The following is a 20,616-nucleotide window of genomic DNA, read 5'->3' as shown; positions in this document are numbered from 1 at the left end:
AGATCTATTCTAGGTGAGCAGGTAAATGGGCAGAAGGACCACCAGGTGCAAATGCTCCGTGGGGTCAGGAACATGCTTGTGTGAAGAACTAGAGGTAGAGCAGTGTTGGCTGAGGAGCAGGGAAGAATGGTTTGAGGTGACAAGGTGAGCTTGGGGAGGTCACAAGGAGGCCCTGAAGGGAAGGGTTCTGTCTACCCTGAAAGTACCATAAGGGCACAGGGCATATGATTGGATCACAGTTAGGAACTGTCAGGTGATCTGATAGGATCCCAAGCCTGGGGACTTGTCTGATGCAGATGAGTGAGTTTTCTCTGGTTCTGAGAGTGCATTTACAGCAGTGGATGTGCCCGGTGACCATGGAGGCCACGGCCACTGAATGGTCTGTATCCAACTGTGTCCATGCTGCTGACCTCACTGTTCTGAACACCTGGATGCCAGACCCACACTAGATACAGGAATGGACAGCAGACCCTGACAGGCCTCCCAGTGGCACAGCCTGGGGCCCCCTCATCCTCTCACCTCCTTTAGAAAACCGTCCAGGTCACAGAGTACACACACTCACCACCACTTCTGCTCTGGGTCCGTAGTTCTCCACCCTTCTGATCCTTCCCCGGCCTCCCCGTGTGCCACCTCTGGCTCCACGCCCAGGACGAGGGAGGTTACCGAAATTAATCTCCAGCTGGGATGTGATGTCATTGGCTGCTTTCCGGAAAACGTGGGCATCATCTTCATAGTCATCCTTTACCATCTGAAACACAGTTACAGCATATCACACACACACACACACACTCACACACACACACACACACACACACACGCACACACCCGTCTCCATGGACACTTGCTCAGCGTCGAAGCACTATGCCGCCAGGAAGCCAATATGGCATCACAGCGGACAGTGGCCCTCCCTGATGTGCTGTCGGCACTGGGCTGCAGGGCAAGGCAAAGGTGGTGACCCCGCTGCTCTGGTTCTAGCACAGGGGTTCTGCACATTTCCCAGCCACATGTTCTCATACTCACCATCTTAATCCAAACATCTCTCAAATTACTATCAACTCAAGTGACACCCGAGTTTTTAGCAGTTTGGCAGGTTAAGATGTAAGATTTGACATGCCTACCAGCAATCAACATATATCTTTTATATCTAAATGTATTTTGCTGAGATTAAAAAAATTTAATTTCTGCCTTTTATTTGTTCACAAATGCTACTTTGATAAATAAGGAAATATCACCTCCTTAGAATAGAACTTGATGGAAAAACTCCTTTCATTGTGGGTGCTGGCTGTACAAATACCATATGTTAAAAACTGCATGATTTACAATAAACAATTCTGACTCAAAATCTAGGAAAATAGTAAAACAACAGAGTATGGTTATCTGATGATTGCTGCAGAAAGAATTCAAGCTGCTTTTTAAGAACTATTTTTGGCCAAAATACTTTGAGAAATTACATTTTATTATATATGAGGTCGAATAAGTTCTGTTTCTTGTTAAAAGAAAACTATATTAAATAAACTTTGTTCCAAATTTGATTTGGCTTCAATTCCTAATAATGGATAAAAAAAAACCCCTCACTTTTGAGTAAAACATAAATCTATACAAAATATGCCAATGATCTGGGATGAGAATCTCCAAACTCTATAATGCTAAACATTCCTACTACAACTTGTCCAGAAAATGGAATCAAGTCTCCCTGAACTTATCAACCCCTTTAGGCCATCTGTTCATTACAGGTTCTGTGTTTAACATTTATGTTCCCTTCAAAGCTGCATTAAAATAAAGCAGAGGCCTTAGCTGGATGTACTGTTGAAACTAAAAAGGTGAAGGAAAGAACAATTCAGGAGCATTGACACTCTGGTAAAAAGACAGACACAAAAAACCAGTAAGAGGCGAAGTAATAGCCTACCACCTGCTTCAGAAAACAGCGGGCTCTGTGTGCTGGAGTGGGGGAGGCCGTGACGGAGTAGGGGGAGGCTGCACAGGAGTAGGGGGAGGCTGTGCCAGAACAAGGGCGGCTGTGCAGGAGTGGGGATGGTCGTGGAGCAGGGGGAGGCTGTGCTGGAGTGGGGGTGGCCATGCAGGAGTCAGGGGAGGCCATGCAGAAGTAGGGGGAGGCCGTGCCAGAGGAAGGGCAGCAGTGCCTGGGACAATACTGAGTGTGCTTTCTTGAAAGGGATCAGCTCATTTCACAGGCTGCTGGTGGTCTGAACTTTGCAAACACAAGGCATTTTACTCTATTGCTTTGTCTCTTAGGGTGCCCAGAACAAAGTAAATCAGTGACCCTAAGATTTGGCTTTTGTTGCTCTCAGAACAATTTCTGGCTATAATCTTCAATGCCGTAACATTAACAAGAGACCAAAGACATGTGCTTCGTGGAGACCAAGCTGGATGACTCAGCTAACCCAGTTGCTTCAGATATTCCAGGAGACCTCTCTCTGGAGCCAGGGAGGATGAATCTGGTGTGGATGCAGGAAAAACAGCTGCTATTTTTACCTAACATGTCAGCTGCACATTTCACATCCTGACAGCACATTTGTTTTAGGAAAAGCTTTATTTACAATGGCCCAGAACAAAAAAGAACAAAAGTGAATAGGAAAAGAGCCAACCCAGTTAGCTGATGGACGTGAAGAAATACCTCACAGAGACTTCCAAGAGAAGGCTCTCCCCTCCATGCTGCCTGTGTATAACAGCTAGTGGAGTGGCTCCAAACTTCTTAGTAAGGCCTGGAAGAGACTGGAGGTGGTAAGGCATCCTGTATTATAAATGACCCTCTGATGAAAGTATTCGTTCAAAGAACACAACTAACCGAAGTGTCAATGGAAACACACACAAAGCTACACAGTTTCAAACGGAAAATCAGTGTATAATATCTAGTGGGAATATCTGTCCACCACCATCATCAACACAGAAATGTGTATTAAGATAAGCAGCTGTGACTGAATGATGTGAATTCTAAAGTTTAAAACGAGAATATTCAAGGCACCCTTAAGTTCAGTAACTTAAACAGAACGCGATTACATGACTCACTGACCATCTGCATCAATATATGCTGGGAGTCCTTTTCAAAGCCGAGGCCTCCAAAAAAGGGCTGAACACAAAGCATGAAGAGCAAGGCCCTCACGGGAGGGAGGAACAATGTGAGCAATCCTGGCTGCGGCAGCAGGGTGTGGCCAGGCAGCCGCACTGTCCCAGGAGCTCCTCCCGGGTGGCACAGTTACACGGCGGGGACAGAACGGCTGCAGTAACACAGCACAGAACTCTGACAGGTTGCAAATGATCAACTCCTCCCAATAAAATGCTCTTATTAAGAACGTGAGCTGAAAATCTAACCTAATCATGAAATGCGGAGTAGTTATCCTTTGAAATGGCACTATTCATGAGACACTGTACCTCTCTTGAGACAAAAACGAGATGCAATTAACATACAGTATTTGCACAGTCAAAGCACAGCTGTGGGTTGAGCGGAAAATGCACTGTCACTGAAACTGCTTTGTATGAAGTGTCGACAGGCCAAGTTTCAACTCTTTTTATGAACAATACAGGTACAGATAAAATTAGGCACACATCATATCTGATTAGTCTTAGGTAGAAACTAGAATGCCACTACCAATGTCCCATTTTCACACTAGAAGTGGAAAGGGTCCATCTGGTTTCCAGTAAGGTAAGAATGAAGATTACCTCTAGACAAGAAAATGTCATACTTACATCATCTCTATATTTGGACTTGTGTATCACCACTGCTTTGGAAGGGACAGTGGACTCAGGTTTCCGGATGTTAAACTCAGGCTTTGGTCTTGTCTGTTCTTGAAGATTTTTCCACTCATCAAGGGTCATCTCTTGAACTTGAGTTTCCTCTTCTAACTCCAACTCAGGAACTCTATGAAAAATCAGAAGTTTTTGATGGATCTAAAATGTCTACTTTCTCAAAGAAAAAGTTATTACTATTAATTAGCATACTTTCATGGTTCTGCATCTCATATTTACATAAGGTAAGAAAATCTCAGAACTATAAGCTTCCATATTTTAATCATCTTATGCTGTCACTACCAACTGAAGATACTTCCTGTCTGTTTTCTTTTTTATTTTTTTTAAGTAATCTCTATGCCCAATGTGGGGCTTGAACTCACAAGCCCCAAATCAGGAGTCACACAGTCCACCAACTGAGTCAGCCAGCTGCCCCACTTGTTTTCAAAGCAGTTTTTGAAAAATAGGAACTGCACCATCCCATTAGCATTACACTTGACCACCAGGCATTCCCTTCCCAGATGGCATTACATACAAAATGAGATAAAATTGCAGAAGAAAAGGGAGAAACTATTGGAACAAAACAACCATAGGCAACCATGAACAGAGTTATAAAACAATGGGTTACAAATACATACTTTTGTAAATATCCTCTTTAAATTCATGAGACTTCAAGAATAGATCAATAGAATAAATTTCAGAGCCCAGAAAAAAATCCTCACATTTAAAATCAATTGATTTTTTTTCAAGCAGGTGCCAAAGACAATTCAAAGGAGAAAAGAATGGTCTTTTCAGCAAATGGTGCTGGGAAAACAGGGTATCCACGTGCAAAAAAAGGAAGTTGGACCCCCACCTCACACCATGAATATAAGAGTTAGAAATATAAACCGCTTAGAAGACGACACAGGCATAAACTTTCATGACCTTAGATTAGGCAGTGGTTTCTTACATGTGACACTAAACGTGTAAGCAACAAAGAAAAAGGGGTGCTTAGGTGGCACAGTCGGTTAAGCATCTGACTCTTAATCTTGGCTCATGTCATGATCTCACAGTTCATGAGTTTGAGCCCTGCATGGGGCTCTGCATGGATGTTGTGGAGTCTGCTTAAGATTCTGCCTCTCCTCTCTGCCTCTCCCCACTGTGCGTGCGCGCTCTCCCTCAAAATAAACTTAAAAGAAAAAGCAGATAAACTGGACATCACCCCCAAACTTCTGACAACTTTTGTGCTTCAAAAGACACCATCAAGATAGTGAAAAGCCAATCCATAGAATGGGAGAAAACATTTGCAAATCATATATCTGATAAGGGACTTACCTTGGATACAAAAAGGATTACAACTTACAACTTAATGAAAAGAAATAACCCAACTGAAAAACAGGCAATGCTCTGAATAGACATTTTTCCAAACAAGATATACAAATAGCCAATAAGACGTTCAATATCATTAACCATCAGGGAAATGGAAATGAAAACCACAATGACCTATACCCACTCCACACTCAGTAGGATGATTAGAATAAAAAAGACATTTAACAAGTGCTGGCGAGGATGTGGAGAAATTGGAACTTCATACATTGCTGGGGCGGGGTGGGGGGGAGGTGGGATGTGAAATGGTGTGGCCACTCTGGAAAAACAGTCTGGCAAATTCTCAAAAATGTAAACACAGAGTTGCCATTTGACTTGACAATACCACTCTAAGTTACACATCCAGGAGAAACAACAGCATACGTCCGTGTGAAAACACCATGGCACTGCCATAAATAACACTGTTCATTTATTTTTTAAGTTTATTTATTTTGAGAGAGAGAGAACCAATGGGGGAGGGGCAGAGAGAGAGGGGGACAGAGGATCTGAAGCAGGCTCTGTGCTGACAGCAGTGAGCCCAATGTGGGTCTCGAACTCATAAACTATGAGATCATGATCTGAGCCAAAGTTGGATGCCTAACCGACTGAGCTACCCAGGTGCCCCTAATAATGCTGTGTATAGCAGCATTATTCACAATAGCCAAAGAGTGGAAACAGCTTGACTGGCCATCAACTGATGAGTAGATAAAATATGCTATCTTTAATACTGTGGAATACTATTTGGCTATAAGACGAAATGAAGTATTGATACATGTTACAATATGAATAAACCTTGAAAACATTATGCTAAGTGAAATAAACCAGGCACAAAAAGTTTACGTACGATTCCATTTATATGAAATACCCAGAAAAGGCAAATTCATGGAGACAAAGAGCAGATTAGTGGTGGCCAGAGACTGGGGGCAGGGAGGCCAGGGAATGACTGCTTAATGGGAATGGGGTGATGGAAATGTTCTGGAACTAGATAATGCAATGGTTACATAACACTGTAAATGCACTGTCACTTAATTGTACACTTAAAATGATTAAAATTTTAAGTTTTATGTTGTATGTATTTAACACCAAAAAAAGAGATAATACACAAAAAAGAAAGAAATGAAAAGATAATATACAAAAAGAAAGAAATAGGGGCGCCTGGGTGGCTCAGTCGGTTAAGCGGCCAACTTCGGCTCAGGTCATGATCTCGCGGTCCGTGAGTTCGAGCCCCGCGTCGGGCTCTATGCTGACAGCTCAGCGTCTGGAGCCTGTTTCAGATTCTGTATCTCCCTCTCTCTGACCCTCCCCTGTTCATGCTCTGTCTCTCTCTGTCTCAAAAATGAATAAACCTTAAAAAAAAAATTAAAAAAAAAAAAAAAACAAAAAGAAAGAAATAAGCCAGACACAAAAGGACAAATATTATATTCCATTTATATGAGGTATCTAGAATAGGCAAATTCATAGAGATAAAAATAGAGGTTACCAGGGGTTAAGGGGAGGGAGAAGTTGGGATTTACTATTTCATGGATATGGAGTTTCTGTTTGTGATGATGAAATGTTCTGGACATGGATGGTGGTAATGGTTGCACACAATGTGAATGTAATTAATGCCACTAAACCGCACACTTGAAAATGCTTAAAATGGTGATTTTTATGTTATATGTGTTATGTAACATACCCCAAACCACTGAATTGTACAGTTTAAATGGCTGAATTTTGCAGTATGGGAATTATAGCTCAATAAAGTTTACAAGAAAAAATAATTAGGTGGTGAGTGGGAAGGGAATCAAATCTAATACCTTCACAGAAGGGCTAATGTAACTTGTCCTACATTATAGGTTAATGATATGAAAACTATTAGTGAAATCAGGAGAGAAACTGAATCACAGACCATTCGAAACAGGCATATTTGTAAAGGGACTTTAAAATATCAAGCTAGTGGGGTGCCTGGGTGGCTTAGTCCGTTAAGCATCCAACTCTTTTTTTAAGTTGTTTTTTCTTTATTTTTAAATTTATTTTGAGAGATAAAGTGAGTAAGTGTGAGCAGGGGAGGGGCAGAGGGAGATGGGGAGAGAGAAACCCAAGCAGGCTATGTAATGTCAGTGTAGAGCCCAATGTGGGGCTCAATCCCACAAACCGTGAGATCATGACCTGAGCCAAAATCAAGAGTTGGACGCTTAACCAACTGAGCCACCCAGGTGCCCCAAACAGGGGACAGAGAACATGTTCAGCTACTCTACAAAAGTGTTGCATTGGAATTAACTTGCACCGGTTCAAACTGGCTCACGGCCAGTTATTATTATTATTAAATCAAATTATTACTTAATTATTATTGAATTATTATTAGATTATTATTAAAAATTAAATTATATAAATTATAATTAGCTATACTAAAGGTAATAATCACAATTCATTATTCCCTAATTATTCCACTATATTGTACCTTTATCCATGCTCTTGGGGTTTATTATACCTAATGTATGTGCATAGTGAAAATGTTACATAATAGTGTACTATCATTTATCTCTTCCCAACTCTGTGTTCAGTATGACACAGTGGTAGTTTTAAATCAGCCATGGTGGAAATATTTACACCACGAAAGCCAGCAAGTGCCAACAGATCCAGGCTTTTTCATTCTAGAGAGCCAGATGTTGAGTATTTACCAGCATACCATTGCCTGCAGGGAGGCACTGAGTAAAATTCTGACTCTGGGAAACATTTTGTGGACATATGACCCAGTTTCTTAGACAAATAAATTATAAGGGAAAGAGAGAACATATAGATTAACAGTGACTTAAGAATAATCAAGATAGTGTAATATTAGTGTAATATAAACAGACCAATGGAACAAAATATAAAGTACAGAAATAGGCCTGCACATTTTAACAATGGTATTTCATGCGCTGGAATAACTGGATATACATATACCAAAATGAAAAAAAAGGGAACTTTGATCCACACCTCACACTGTATACAAAAATCAACTCAAATGGATCACAGACCTAAATACAAAAGCCCAAATCATTAAACTTATAGGAGAAAACCTTTGTGGTACTAAACGGAGCAAAGATTTCTTACATTTGAGACCAAAAGCAAGATCAATAAAAGAAAAAAAATTAATAAAGTGGATTTAATCAAAATTAAAAACTTCTGCTTTTCAAAAGACACTGTCAAGAGAAAGAAAACAAGGCTACAGATTGGAAGAAAATACTGGAAAATCATATATCTGATAAAGGGCTTGAATCCAGAATATATGAAGAACTCTCAAAACACAGTAATAAGAAATAGTTAGAAAATGGGAATTTCAACACTCTTTATTTTAATAAAGATATACAGATGGCAAATAACCTGTGAAAAAGTGCTTAATGTCATTAGTCAATAGGGAAATGTAAATTAAAACCACAATGAGATATAAACCTATCATACTGGCTAAACATTGTAAAAGCTGGAAAAACCACTCCAGAAAAGAGCCTGGCAGTTTCTTTAAAAAGTTATATATACACCTGCCATATAGTCCAACCATTCCACCCCTAGGCATTTACACAGGAGACATAAAAATGTATACTCCACCAAGACTACACAAAAATGTCCACAGCAATTTTATTTGTAATAGCAAGAACTGGAAACAACCCAAATGACCATCAGGTAGACAGATGAAGAAACTGCAGTCTATCTGTACAGTGGAATACTGCTTGACAATAAAAAGGAACAAAGTATTGATACATGCAGCAACATGGATGCATCTCAAAAGAAGTACGCTCAGTGAAAGAACACAAGACAAAAAAAGAATATATGATGTGTGATTCCATTTATATAAAACTGTAGCAATTGCAAACTAATCTTTAGTGACAAAAAGTAGATCACTGGCTGCCTGGGGGAAAGGGGCAGGAGGGAGGGATTACAAAAGGATAAAAGGAAACTTTTTGGGTTGATGGATATGCTCATTATTTTGATTGTGGTAATGGTTTTACAAGTATATATGGATGTCAAAGCTTGTAAAACTGTGCATACTAAATATATGTCACTCGTTGAATGTGAACTGTCTCTCAGTACTGTTTAAAAAAAATGAGATATGCCAATTGAGATGTATATTTCACTATTAATTCAAACAAGTAAGTTGTTTTAAAAAGACATTTTGAGATAATCAGGGAAACTGACAAACTGCCCAGATATTTAAGGAATTGTTAAAAACTTTAGATGGGATAACACTACTCCAGTTAAAAAGAGCAGACCTTTAGATATAACTTCGTGAAACATTTATGAATGAATATGATATCCTGACAGAAGAGGAAGTGGGTAGAGACATACATGAAACAAGAATGGCCATGATTTGATAAAATTTTAAGTTGAATAACTTAAAGGTTCATTATACTATTATTTTATATACATCTTTCAGTGATATAATCTTCTAATACAGAGCTGAAAATAAATATTAAGGATTCATAAAGGTTCTTTAGGCTACTTGTGACAGAATTAGGAAATAATCAGAGCTGATTTCTAGGAGGCTATTCTGATTATAGACTATAATCTAGTTCTGATTTCTAGAACTGATGCTGTAAATTTGAGGATTCTTTCATAACTAGGATGAACTAAAGAAGTTAATAAATTCCAAAAAGTTCAGTAAGAACACATCTTTTGTTAAGACCACAAAAGAAGTACTTTTTCTGTTTGCTTATCTTAAAGAACATCATATATAAACATGAAAGAGCTAGAACAAAAAAGGATAAGGCATATAAGAAATGTAGTCTTGGGGTGCCTGGGTGGCTCAGTTGGTTAAGCATCTGACTTTGGCTCAGGTCATGATCTCATGGTTGGTGGGTTTGAGCCCTGTTTCTGGCTATGCTAACACCTCAGAGCCTGGAGCCTGCTTTGGATTGTGTCTCCCTCTCTCTCTTCCCCTCCCCCAATTGTGTTCATTCTCTCTCTCTCTCAAAAATAAACATTTTGGGGGTGCCTGAGTGGCTCAGTCGGTTGAGCATTCGACTTCAGCTCAGGTCATGATCTCGCGGTTCATGAATTTGAGCCCCGCGTCAGGCTCTGTGTTGACAGCTCAGAGCCTAGAGCCTTCTTGGGATTCTGTGTCTCCCTCTCTCTCTCCGCCCCTCCCCTGCTTGTACTCTGCCTCTCTCTCTCTCTCTCTCTCAAAAATAAATAAAACATTTAAAAAAATTTTTTAAAAATTATAAAAAAAAAAAAAAAGAAATATAGTCTTTAAGTTGATACATAGACACACCCAAAGTGAAGCAAACAGTGGAGAGCTCAGAAGAGAGCATTTGCTGCAAGTGATTCCCTCCTTGAAAATGATCACCTGACCCTGTTCACTCTGGGGCACTCCATTCACAAGTATACATACAGATGCCCCCTGTACATTCTCCTCTGCCATTTGTCATTGCAACAAGCTGTGTTGGGAGCAGTACAAAATCACCAAGGACAGACTCCTTAACCTTATTCTCTATTCACTACAGATGATTACAAAAAACACATTCTATGAAAGTTCTGTGAGGCAGATCCCATTTCCATCCTATTTGAATTGGCACTAAAGGCAGTTTTTACTGGCAGTTTTACCAAAGACTGGATTTTCAACAGGAAGAGATGTATAATTAATCCCTCAGTTCCAGGAGGGACGAAAGCAGTTATATTTCTAACAGTTATAAAAGCATTGTAATTGCTATTTACATCCTCCAAATTTAACAGCATCCCCCCCCCCCATTTTGACTAATTCAAAGTCCTTCACGGTTCTTGGTCTATTACCAAAAATCTTGGGAGATGATTTTCCATCAAAGCTGCTTATAGATATAAAATGGTCTAATCTATGACTTGTAATGTGAATAATGCTATATGCAAATTTGATAGTTATACATTCGTTTCTATATGGGTGAAATTATAGGAGAAATAGAACTGTTTTAACAACTGTTACTTTATTTAAAACATAAATGGGGCAATAATGCTAACATTTACTGAATGAGTCCTAGGTGCCAAACGCTATTCAAAGGACTTTACGTTAATTTGGTCGTGAAAATTAATCCCACAAGTTAGCTCCAATTAATAGCTCCATTTTATAGGTAAGGAAACTGAGGCAGAGTCATATAGCTCACAAACAAAAGAGCCATGTTTCATACCTATACATTCCATCTCCAAAGCCCAGACTCCACCACCTTGAGGGAATAAGAGGACAGAGAAATGCATGGAGACAGAAGAGAGTCAAGATGTGGGCACAGAAAACATACGTAACACCAAACGTCCAAATATCCATTCAGGCAATATCTTTCACCTCAATATATGAAAGGGTGCAGGGAACCAAAAAAAGTGGGTCCTAGAAATAACATTTTATGAACTAAATACTTAACCAGGGCAAGTGGATTTAACCTGACATGTAAGTAACACCTCTTCCTTCCTTCCCAAGTACTGAAATTGAAGTGAATTTCATGCTAAACTTTGAGCTCCTCAGAAATTTGCCATATAAATTTTAAAGAGGTGTTTTCCAGCTTTAAGAAAATTCAACACAGGACAATCTTCATTAAGCAAAAATACTTAGAAATGAATTACAATGAGAAATATTTCATTGCAGGTATTTTTGTAATGATGCTTCTTTAACACTCTTTTCATAATGGCTTTTTTATTTTTAAGGAAGAAAGGGAATGTCATTCCATGTTACTGAATAGGAAAGTCCTCAGCAACCCCAGCAGCCCCTCCTCTGCTCACAGAACCAGCAGCTTCTCCCCTGTTCAGTTCTTTGAAGCAAACTTCAAAGCGTTCATGGCACTTTCAACCGTTCCTACCATTCACTACAGGAAAGAGCATGAATGTCGGTCCCACAACATCTGGTTGCCACTTCTTAGCAAGCCCTTTAACCTCCGTATCTCCATATGAGGATAGTAACAGTATCTCCTCCTTCACTAAAGGGCAGCAAAGGATTGAGGAGTTAAGACATGGAAGCATTTCGAGTTCCTGGCACACAACAAATGCTCTATAAATGTTAGATTTATTCTTATAGTCTTGTAACAAAATACTCCCGAGAAGTTGTCACAAGCATCTTCAGACATGAGGACACCATGTGATTAAGGAACATGCAATACTTCTATGATGAAAGGGGGAAGGAGGGAAGGAAGGAAGGGCACAGCACATATAATTGTCAACAAAACGTGTCCAATCTGAGGAAAATATATCTTCTTCGGGGTGTATGTTTGAATGTAAGTGAGGGTATATTAAATTGATCTATCAGGAAGTTCTAAACTGAGTGGCGCATTGAATATACATTTTGGCTCGGGGTCCAAAGTCTGAGCGTTAGATCAACGTGAGAAAAAGCTGAGATCAGACAGCATCACTATCATATCATCGAATGTACTTCTCAAATACAAACCTAATTCTGAAATTATCACAAACCTGTAACTGCATTACTAGGAATTTTAGTGATAACTTTAAAGTGTGACGGGGCAGTGCGGAGACAAGAATGTCGCAGCGCGGTCGGCCACTGGTCTGCTAGTGTGGCTGCTCGGCCGCGCAGCTCCTGCAGACCTAACTAGATGCTCACTGCCCACTGCAGGCAGTGGAGGGGAGAAAGCGGGCTGGGCTCTCGTGCAGACACGAGACTGCCATCAAACCATCTAGAATTCTGTCTTTCAGAGTAACTGACCGAGAGAACTATTTTGTCTATTTAATATTAGGAAAGCAAGGGTATCTCAATCAATTCCACAGAGTTATGCTATAATTTATTATTCTGCCTTACATAACCTGAATTTGTATAAATGGTTTATTGGCTCAAAAAAGGTACCATTTTTCCTGAAGGGATCTAGTTAACTCACTTTTTCAACATTTATGTAAACTGTTAATCTACTTCCTTAGTTAAATCACTGTCTAAATATTCATATTGTTAATTTCTCTCTTTACTTAAATACACTTCTTGGTTGTTTTGGACAGTAAATTAACAGCTTTCATAATTATCAATCATTGCAGCATTTTACTTTTGCAATAATAATAGCAGATATTTATATAGCATTAACTACATGCCAGGCCCCACTCTGTGACTGACAGACACACACACACACACACAATCCTTATAACAACCTTATGATGTAGGTACTATTATTATTCCTATTTTACATGTGAAGAAAACTGGAACAGACAGAATAAACAACTTGCCCAAACTAATGAGTGACAGAGCTGAGATTTGAATCCACACTCTGGCTTGGGGTCTGTGCTCTTAACCACTAGACACCTTGCTTCTTGGCAGCTGAAGGATGAGAAGAGTTAAATCAGTGAAGGGGGAAGGGAATTTGGAGAGGTATGGGGTGGGGGGAAAGGCAACAGCACTTGCTGAAGCGCTTTGGCATGTATAGGATGGGGGTAGGGGAAAGGTCCTTGAGAACATGTCATAGGGCAACGTGATGAACCCAGAGAAGGTACACGAGTGGCTGCATTTGAGAGCTCTGCAGGGTATAGACCACGCAGGACCCTGCAAGTCAGGCCAAGGGATAGGAAGAGAACAGCAAGCCATGGGGGGTCTCGCATGAGGGGTGGGTGCATGACAATCAGAATGTCAGTGTGAAAGCCACTGTGGTGCAGAAATGGGCTGGTCCCAGATGAGAAAGCAGGGAGCCCATAAGGAGTTGTGGTGACAGGTTGGATGAGATGATGGTGATGAGCAGAGAGAAGAGAAGGTACAATCACTGGGGCAGGGTGACAGACTGGATTTGGGGAAGGGAGGGGATCAAGAGGAAGGAAGTCTTAAGGATGACTCCTAGGTTTCTGGTTTGTGCAGCTGGATGGATGGTGATGGGCTGCTCCACAAGATGGAAATACCTAATGAAGACAGACTTCTCCTGGACACACGGAGCAGGAGATCTGAAATATCCATGGGGAGATATCCAGAGCAAGCAGCTAGAAACACACACCTGGAGCCCAGGTGGAAGGTGAGAGCCAGAGGTATACATTCTGGAGTTGATACATGAATGATGACCCGAGCTGCAAGGGTACGGGAGATCCTATAAAAGACACTAAAGAGAAGAGGGCCTAAGGCAGAGCCATAAAGAACTTGACATTTTAAAAGACCAGAAAAATAAGGATGAGTCTGTAGAGGAGAAGCTGAGAGGCAGTGGGAAAACCAGAAGAGTGCAGACATCACAGAAATCAGGGAAAGAAAGCTTAAGAAGAAATCAATAAAGTCAAATGCTTTGACAGGTCAACAAAGATGCAGACGGAAACATCTATTAGGTGTGGAGACATGTGGTGACTGTTTCCAAAGGGCAATGGGGACAGAGCCAGATCTGGAGTGAAGTGAGGCATAAGTGAGAGGGAGGAAGTGAAGGAAGAGTACACACAACCCTGACAAAAGGCAGCTAAATGAGAATGTGGGGCAAGAGTAGAAGACTTAAAATAGGAGACACCGAGCACGTTTAAACTGTTGATGAAGACCAGAGTTGGGAGGAAGGTAAGCAGACTCATGAGGAAGGAGCTGACTGACGGTGTGAGATTTCCACGCAGTCAGCAGGAGACAGGATTCAAAGCCTGAAGAAGTGGCAGGAGAGATGGTGCCTCTTTCTTACCATGAGGGAAGGAGGCTAGGAGGTATGCAGGCACAGGTGGGTTTGTACCTTTAAGAGCGGGAAGATGATAAACTTCCCAGCTGGTGGCTCTCAATTTCTGTGTGACATAGGAGGCAAAGTTATGTCGAGAAAGTAAAAGAGGAGGTGCAGGTACGGGAAGGGTGGGGGAAGAGTAAAGTGGGGACAGTGTCAGGGCTTAGAGGATACAAGAAGGATGGAATTGGTCATTGTAGAGGGTGGGAGAAAGAATGAGCCCCAGAAAAGGGGACTGATGGGCAGTGTTAAGGGCTCATTTCAGAATGCAGGTGATCAACAATTTACAGGGGTTCCTGTCAGCTCTGCTGTTGTCAGTGCTCAGCTGGCCAGTACAGGCAGAGAGGGCAGCCAGCCAGTGGTCATCCAGGAGGCAGGTTTTGCTAGCAAGGCACAACAGAAGATCCAGAGGCAAAGGAGGTTAAGGACTGGGCAAGGACGCTAGAGGTGGACCAGGGACCTAAGCTCCATGAAGAAAAGAGGGAGGATGGACACAGAGAGAATAAAGGAATGAGGGTCCTGATAAGAGGGAGAATAATTGCAGTACAGGATGCCGATGGAAAAGAGGTTGTGGGCACTGGATGGGATACTTAAATTTAACTCATTAATTATCATTAATAATCATTCATTAGATTATTTGAATTATTAATTAGTTTGATTATTCATCGATACATTAAGGTCAACCTTCTGTGATATAACAAAAGGCTGAGCTCCTTGTTCAGTGAAGCGCTCTTAGAAATCGTTAAGAACAAGGCCAACAACAACTCATGGGAAAAATGAGTAAAACACCCACTTGGCTGGAGATTCCTCCTCCAGGGGGCCTGGGGACTCTTCCACCGCTGTGGTCTCTTCCATTGGTGCAGTCTGCTCCACGTCACTGAAAAGCAGTGAGAATTGCTCTAGTCACACAAATATGTTCACATCAATGCTTTTATATATTCAAGATAGAAAAAAAAAAAACCAAAACATTCCAATGTCCTTTTTCTTAAGTAAATCTCATTCAAAAAATTACATACACATATAGGTAACCCACATCAAAATAAAAATGACAAAATGTTATAAATTGCTAATCCATTGAAATTATTTTAAAAAATGTTAAAAGTACTTTTAGAAATAGAACTTTCTATGAATGGTCTAAAGTTAAAACAGATTATAAAAGACCAGAACAATTATTTAAGATGCTTACTGTCCTAGGAAATTCCGAATATTAAAAGGGGCCATAAAATTTCTCAACCTGTGCTTTTAAAATGTGTTCAAACTTCAGTGACCATCAATTTAACACAGACTGCTAAATACACAGGATGTTATATATGAACCTCACAGTACCCACAAACCAAAAGCCTACAACAGACACAAAAAATAAAGAGAACAGAATCTAAACATAACATTAAGAAAGTCATCAAATCACAAGGGAAGAAAGAAAAGAAGAAAGGAACAGAAATTAAAAACAACCAGAAAATGATTAACAAAATGATAGTAATACATGCCTATCAATAATTACTTTAAATGTAAATGGATTAAATGCTCCAATAAAAGACACAGGGTGACTGAATGGATAAAGCAAGACCCATCTCTATGCTGCCTACAGGAGACTCACTCACACCTAAAGACACACATGGACAAAGTGAAGAGATGGAAAAAACATTTACCATGCAAATAGAAGCAAAAAAAAAAAAAAAAGCTGGGGTGGCAATATTTATATCAGACAAAATAGACTTTAAACAAAAACCATAACAAGAGACAAAGGGGATTACATAATGATAAAAAGATCGATCCAAGAAGAGAATGTAACAATTGTAAATATCTCTGCACTTGCCACAGGAGCACCTGAACAAAAAGCAACATTAAACAGACATAAAGGGAGAAATCAACAGTGATATAATAATAGTACAACACTTTAACATCCCACTTACATTAATGGACAAATCATCCAGACAGAAAATCAGTAGCTTTGAAAGACACATTAGACCAGATGGACTTAACAGATATAAAACAAACCATCTCCAAACAGCAGAATACATATTCTTTTCAAGTATGCATGGAACATTCTCGAGGATAAATCACATGGTAGGCCACAAAACACATCCTAATAAATTTAAAAGACTGAAATCGTATCAGGAATCTTTTCTGATCACAACACTATAAAGCCAGAAGTCAATTACAAGAATAAAACTGGAAAAAACACAAACATGTGGATGCTAAGCGACATGCTACTAAAAAACCAATGGGTCAATGAAGAAATCAAAGAGGATATCAAAAATACCTTGACACAAATGAAATGAAAACACCATGGTCCAAAATCTTTGGGACACAGCAAAAGCAGCTCTCAAGGGGAAGTTTATAGTAATCCAGGCCTACCTCAAAAAATAAGAAAAATCTCAAACAATCTAACCCTACACCTAAAGGAACTAGAAAAAGAGGAACAAAGCCCAACATGAGTAGAAGAAAAGAAATAAGATCAGAGAAGAAATAAATGAAATAGAGCCTAAAAACATAATGAAAAGATCCACGAAACTAAGAGCTAATTCTCTGAAAAGACAAATTAAATAAACTTTTAGCCAGATTCATTAAGGAAAAAAAAAAAAGAGGACTCAAACAAATAAAATCACAAATGAAAGAGAATTTACAACTGACATCACAGAAATACAAAGAATCATTAGACACTATTACAAAAAATTATACACCAAAAAATTGGACAACTAGAAGAAATGGGTAAATTCCTAGAAACATACAATCTTCTAAGACTGAATCAGGAAAAAAAAATCTGTAACTGGCCAATTACTAATATCAAAATTGAGTTAGTAATCAAAAAAACTCCAGGAGTAGATGGTTTCACAGGTAAATTCTATTACATATTTAAAGAAGAGTTAATACATACTCTTCTCATATCCCAAAAATTAGAAGAGGAAGAAGTATTTCCAAATTAATCCTATGAGGCCAGCATTACCCTCACACCAAACTCAAAACAAAAACAATACAGAAAGAATTACAGACCAATATCCCTGATGAACATTCATGTAAAACTCCTTAACAAAATATTATTAGCAAACAGCATTCAACAACACATTAAAAGGATCATTCACCATAATCACATTGGACTTATTCCAGGGATGCAAGGATGATTCAATACCTGCAAATCAATCAATGTGATATACTATATTAACAAAATGAAGGATGAAAATGATATGATCATCTCAATAGATGCTGAAAAAGCATTTGACAAAATTCAACATCCATTCATGATAAAAACTCTCAACAAAGTGGGTATAGAGGGAACACACCTCAATATAATAAAGGCCATATATGAAAACTCACAGCTAACATCATACTCAATGGTGAAAAGTTCAAAGTGTTTCCTCTAAGATCAGGAACAAAACAAGGATGTCCATTCTATCACTTTTATTCAACATAGTACTGAAAGTCCTAGCCACACCAATCAGACCAAAAAAAAAAAAAAAAAGAAGTAAAGGGATCTAAATAGGTAAGAAGTAAACTGTCACTATTTGCAGATGACATGATACTATACATAGAAAACAGTAAATAACTCACCAGAAAACTATTAGAACTAATAAATGATTTCAGCAAAATTGCAGGATACAAAATTAATCTACAGAAATCTGTTGCATTTCTATACATTAATAATGAACCAGCAGAGACATTACAAAAACAACCCCATTTACAATTACATTAAAGAGAATAGCATGCCTATGAATAAACTGAACCAAGGAGTTAAAAGACCTCTACTCTGAAAACTATAGGACATTGGTAAAAGAAATTGAAGACAACACAAATAAATGAGAAGATATTCTATATTCATGGGTTGGAAGAATTAATATTGTTAAAATGTCCACACTACTCAAAGTAATCTTAGATTCAATGCAATCCCCATCAAAATGCCAATGGTATTTTTCACAGAACTAGAAACAAGCAATCCTAAAATTTGTATGGAACCACAAAAGATCCCAAATAGCCAAAGCTCTCTTGAGAAAGAACAATAAAGCTGAATATATTACAATCCCAGATTTAAAACTATACTACAAAGCTCTATTAACAAAACAGTAGTGGACTGGCATAAAAATAAAGACCATAGATCAATGTAACAGAAGAGAGCACAGAGCTAATCCCATGCTTATATGGTCAATTAATCTATGACAAAGGAGACAATAATACACAGTGGTGAAAAGACAACTTCTTCAATAAGTGGTGTTGGGGAAACCTAAACAGCTACATGCAAAAGAATGAAACTGGACCACTTTCTTACACCATACACAAAAATAAACTCAAAATGGATTAAAGACCTAAATGTAAAAACTGAAACCATAAAATACCCCCACCCCAACAAGAAACCCCCAATCATAGGCAGTATACTCTTAGACATCTGTTTAGCAATATTTTTCTGTATCTGTCTCCTCAGCCAAGGGAAACAAAAGCAAAAATAGGCTACTGGGACTACATCAAACTAAATAAAAAGCTTTTGCACAGTGGAAGAAACCATTAAAACAATGAAAAGGCAACCTGTTGAATGGGAGAAGATTTTTGAAAATGATATATCGAAAAAGGGGTAAATATCCAAAATATATAAATAATTCATAGAACTCAACACCAAAAAAACTAAGAGTCCGATTAAAATATAGGCAGAGGACTTGACTAGACATATGGTCAACATACATATGAAAAGATGCTCAACACCACTCCTCATCAGGGAAATGCAAAAATCAAAACCACAATGATATATATACCTTTACACCAATCAGAATAGCTAATATCAAAAAGACAAGAAGTAACAAGTGTTGGTGATGATGTGGAGAAAAGGGAATCCTTGTGTACTGCCATTGGGTATGTAAATTGGTACAACCACTATGGAAAATAGCATGGAGGTTCCTCAAACAAAACAGAATTACCATACGATCCAGTAATGACACCTCCGGGTATTTATTCCCCCTGCCCCAAATGAAAAGACGAATTTTAAAAGATATATGCACCCCTTTTATAATGAAGCATTATTTATAATAGCCAAAGTATGGAAGAAACCTAATTGCCCATTGACAGATGAATGGATAAAATTGTATTATATACATACAATGGAATATTACTCAGCCATAAAAAAGAATAAAGTCTTGCCATTCGCAACAACACGGATGGACCCAAAGGTATTTATGTTAAGTGAAATAAGTCAGACAGAGAAAGATAAATATCCTATGATTTCACTCACATGTGGAATCTAAATAACAAAACAAATGAAGAAAAAAAAGACTCAAATACAAAGAACAAATTGGCAGTTCCCAGAGGAGCATGGGGGTGGAGGAGAATGGGCAAAATAGGTAAAGGGGATTAAGAGGTATAAACTTCCCAAAGCAATCTACACATTCAATGCAATCTCAATCAAAATTGCACCAGCATTCTTCTCAAAGTTAGAACAAACAATCCTAAAATTTGTATGGAACCACAAAAGACCTCGAATAGCCAAAGTTATGTTGGAAAAAAAAAAAACAAACCAAGGCGTCACAATCCTGGAGTTTAGCCTCTACTACAAAGTTGTAATCATCAAGACAGTATGGTACTGGCACAAGAACAGACACATAGACCAATGGAATAGAATAGAGAACCCTGAATTGGACCTACAAATGTATGGCCAACTAATCTTTGACAAAACAGAAAAGAGTACCTACCCACTGGAAAAAAGACAGTCTCTTTAGTAAATGGTACTGGGAGAACTGGACAGCAACATGCAGAAGAATGAACTTGGGCCACTTACTTACACCATACACAAAAATAAACTCAAAATGGATGAAAGACCTAAATGTGAGACAGGAAACCATTAAAACCCTAGAGGAGAAAATAGGCAACAACCTCTTTGACCTCAGCTGCAGCAATTTCTTGCTTGACATGTCTCCAAAGGAAGGGAATTAAAAGCAAAAATGAACTATTGGGACCTCATCAAGATAAAAAGCTTCTG

General features: G+C 39.0%; 1 protein-coding gene across 2 annotated transcripts in view; it reads right to left on the bottom strand.

Annotated features, from left to right (window-relative positions):
• HABP4 (hyaluronan binding protein 4) overlaps positions 1-20,616 on the bottom strand; it is a 40,161-nt gene that overhangs the window by 1,091 nt on the left and 18,454 nt on the right. For both annotated transcript variants that reach the window (XM_030293780.1, XM_030293781.1), the window contains exons 5-7: positions 15,454-15,537; positions 3,706-3,877; positions 563-748 (exon numbers count right to left, since the gene is read on the bottom strand). In XM_030293780.1, the coding sequence (XP_030149640.1) occupies positions 563-748; positions 3,706-3,877; positions 15,454-15,537 (442 nt within the window). The remainder of the gene's footprint in view (positions 1-562; positions 749-3,705; positions 3,878-15,453; positions 15,538-20,616) is intronic.

The sequence above is a fragment of the Lynx canadensis genome, chromosome D4 (assembly GCF_007474595.2).
Source record: "Lynx canadensis isolate LIC74 chromosome D4, mLynCan4.pri.v2, whole genome shotgun sequence".
NCBI classification, from domain to species: domain Eukaryota; kingdom Metazoa; phylum Chordata; class Mammalia; order Carnivora; family Felidae; genus Lynx; species Lynx canadensis.
Note: the sequence above shows the minus strand (reverse complement) of the source record. Positions and strands in the feature narration are given on the sequence as shown.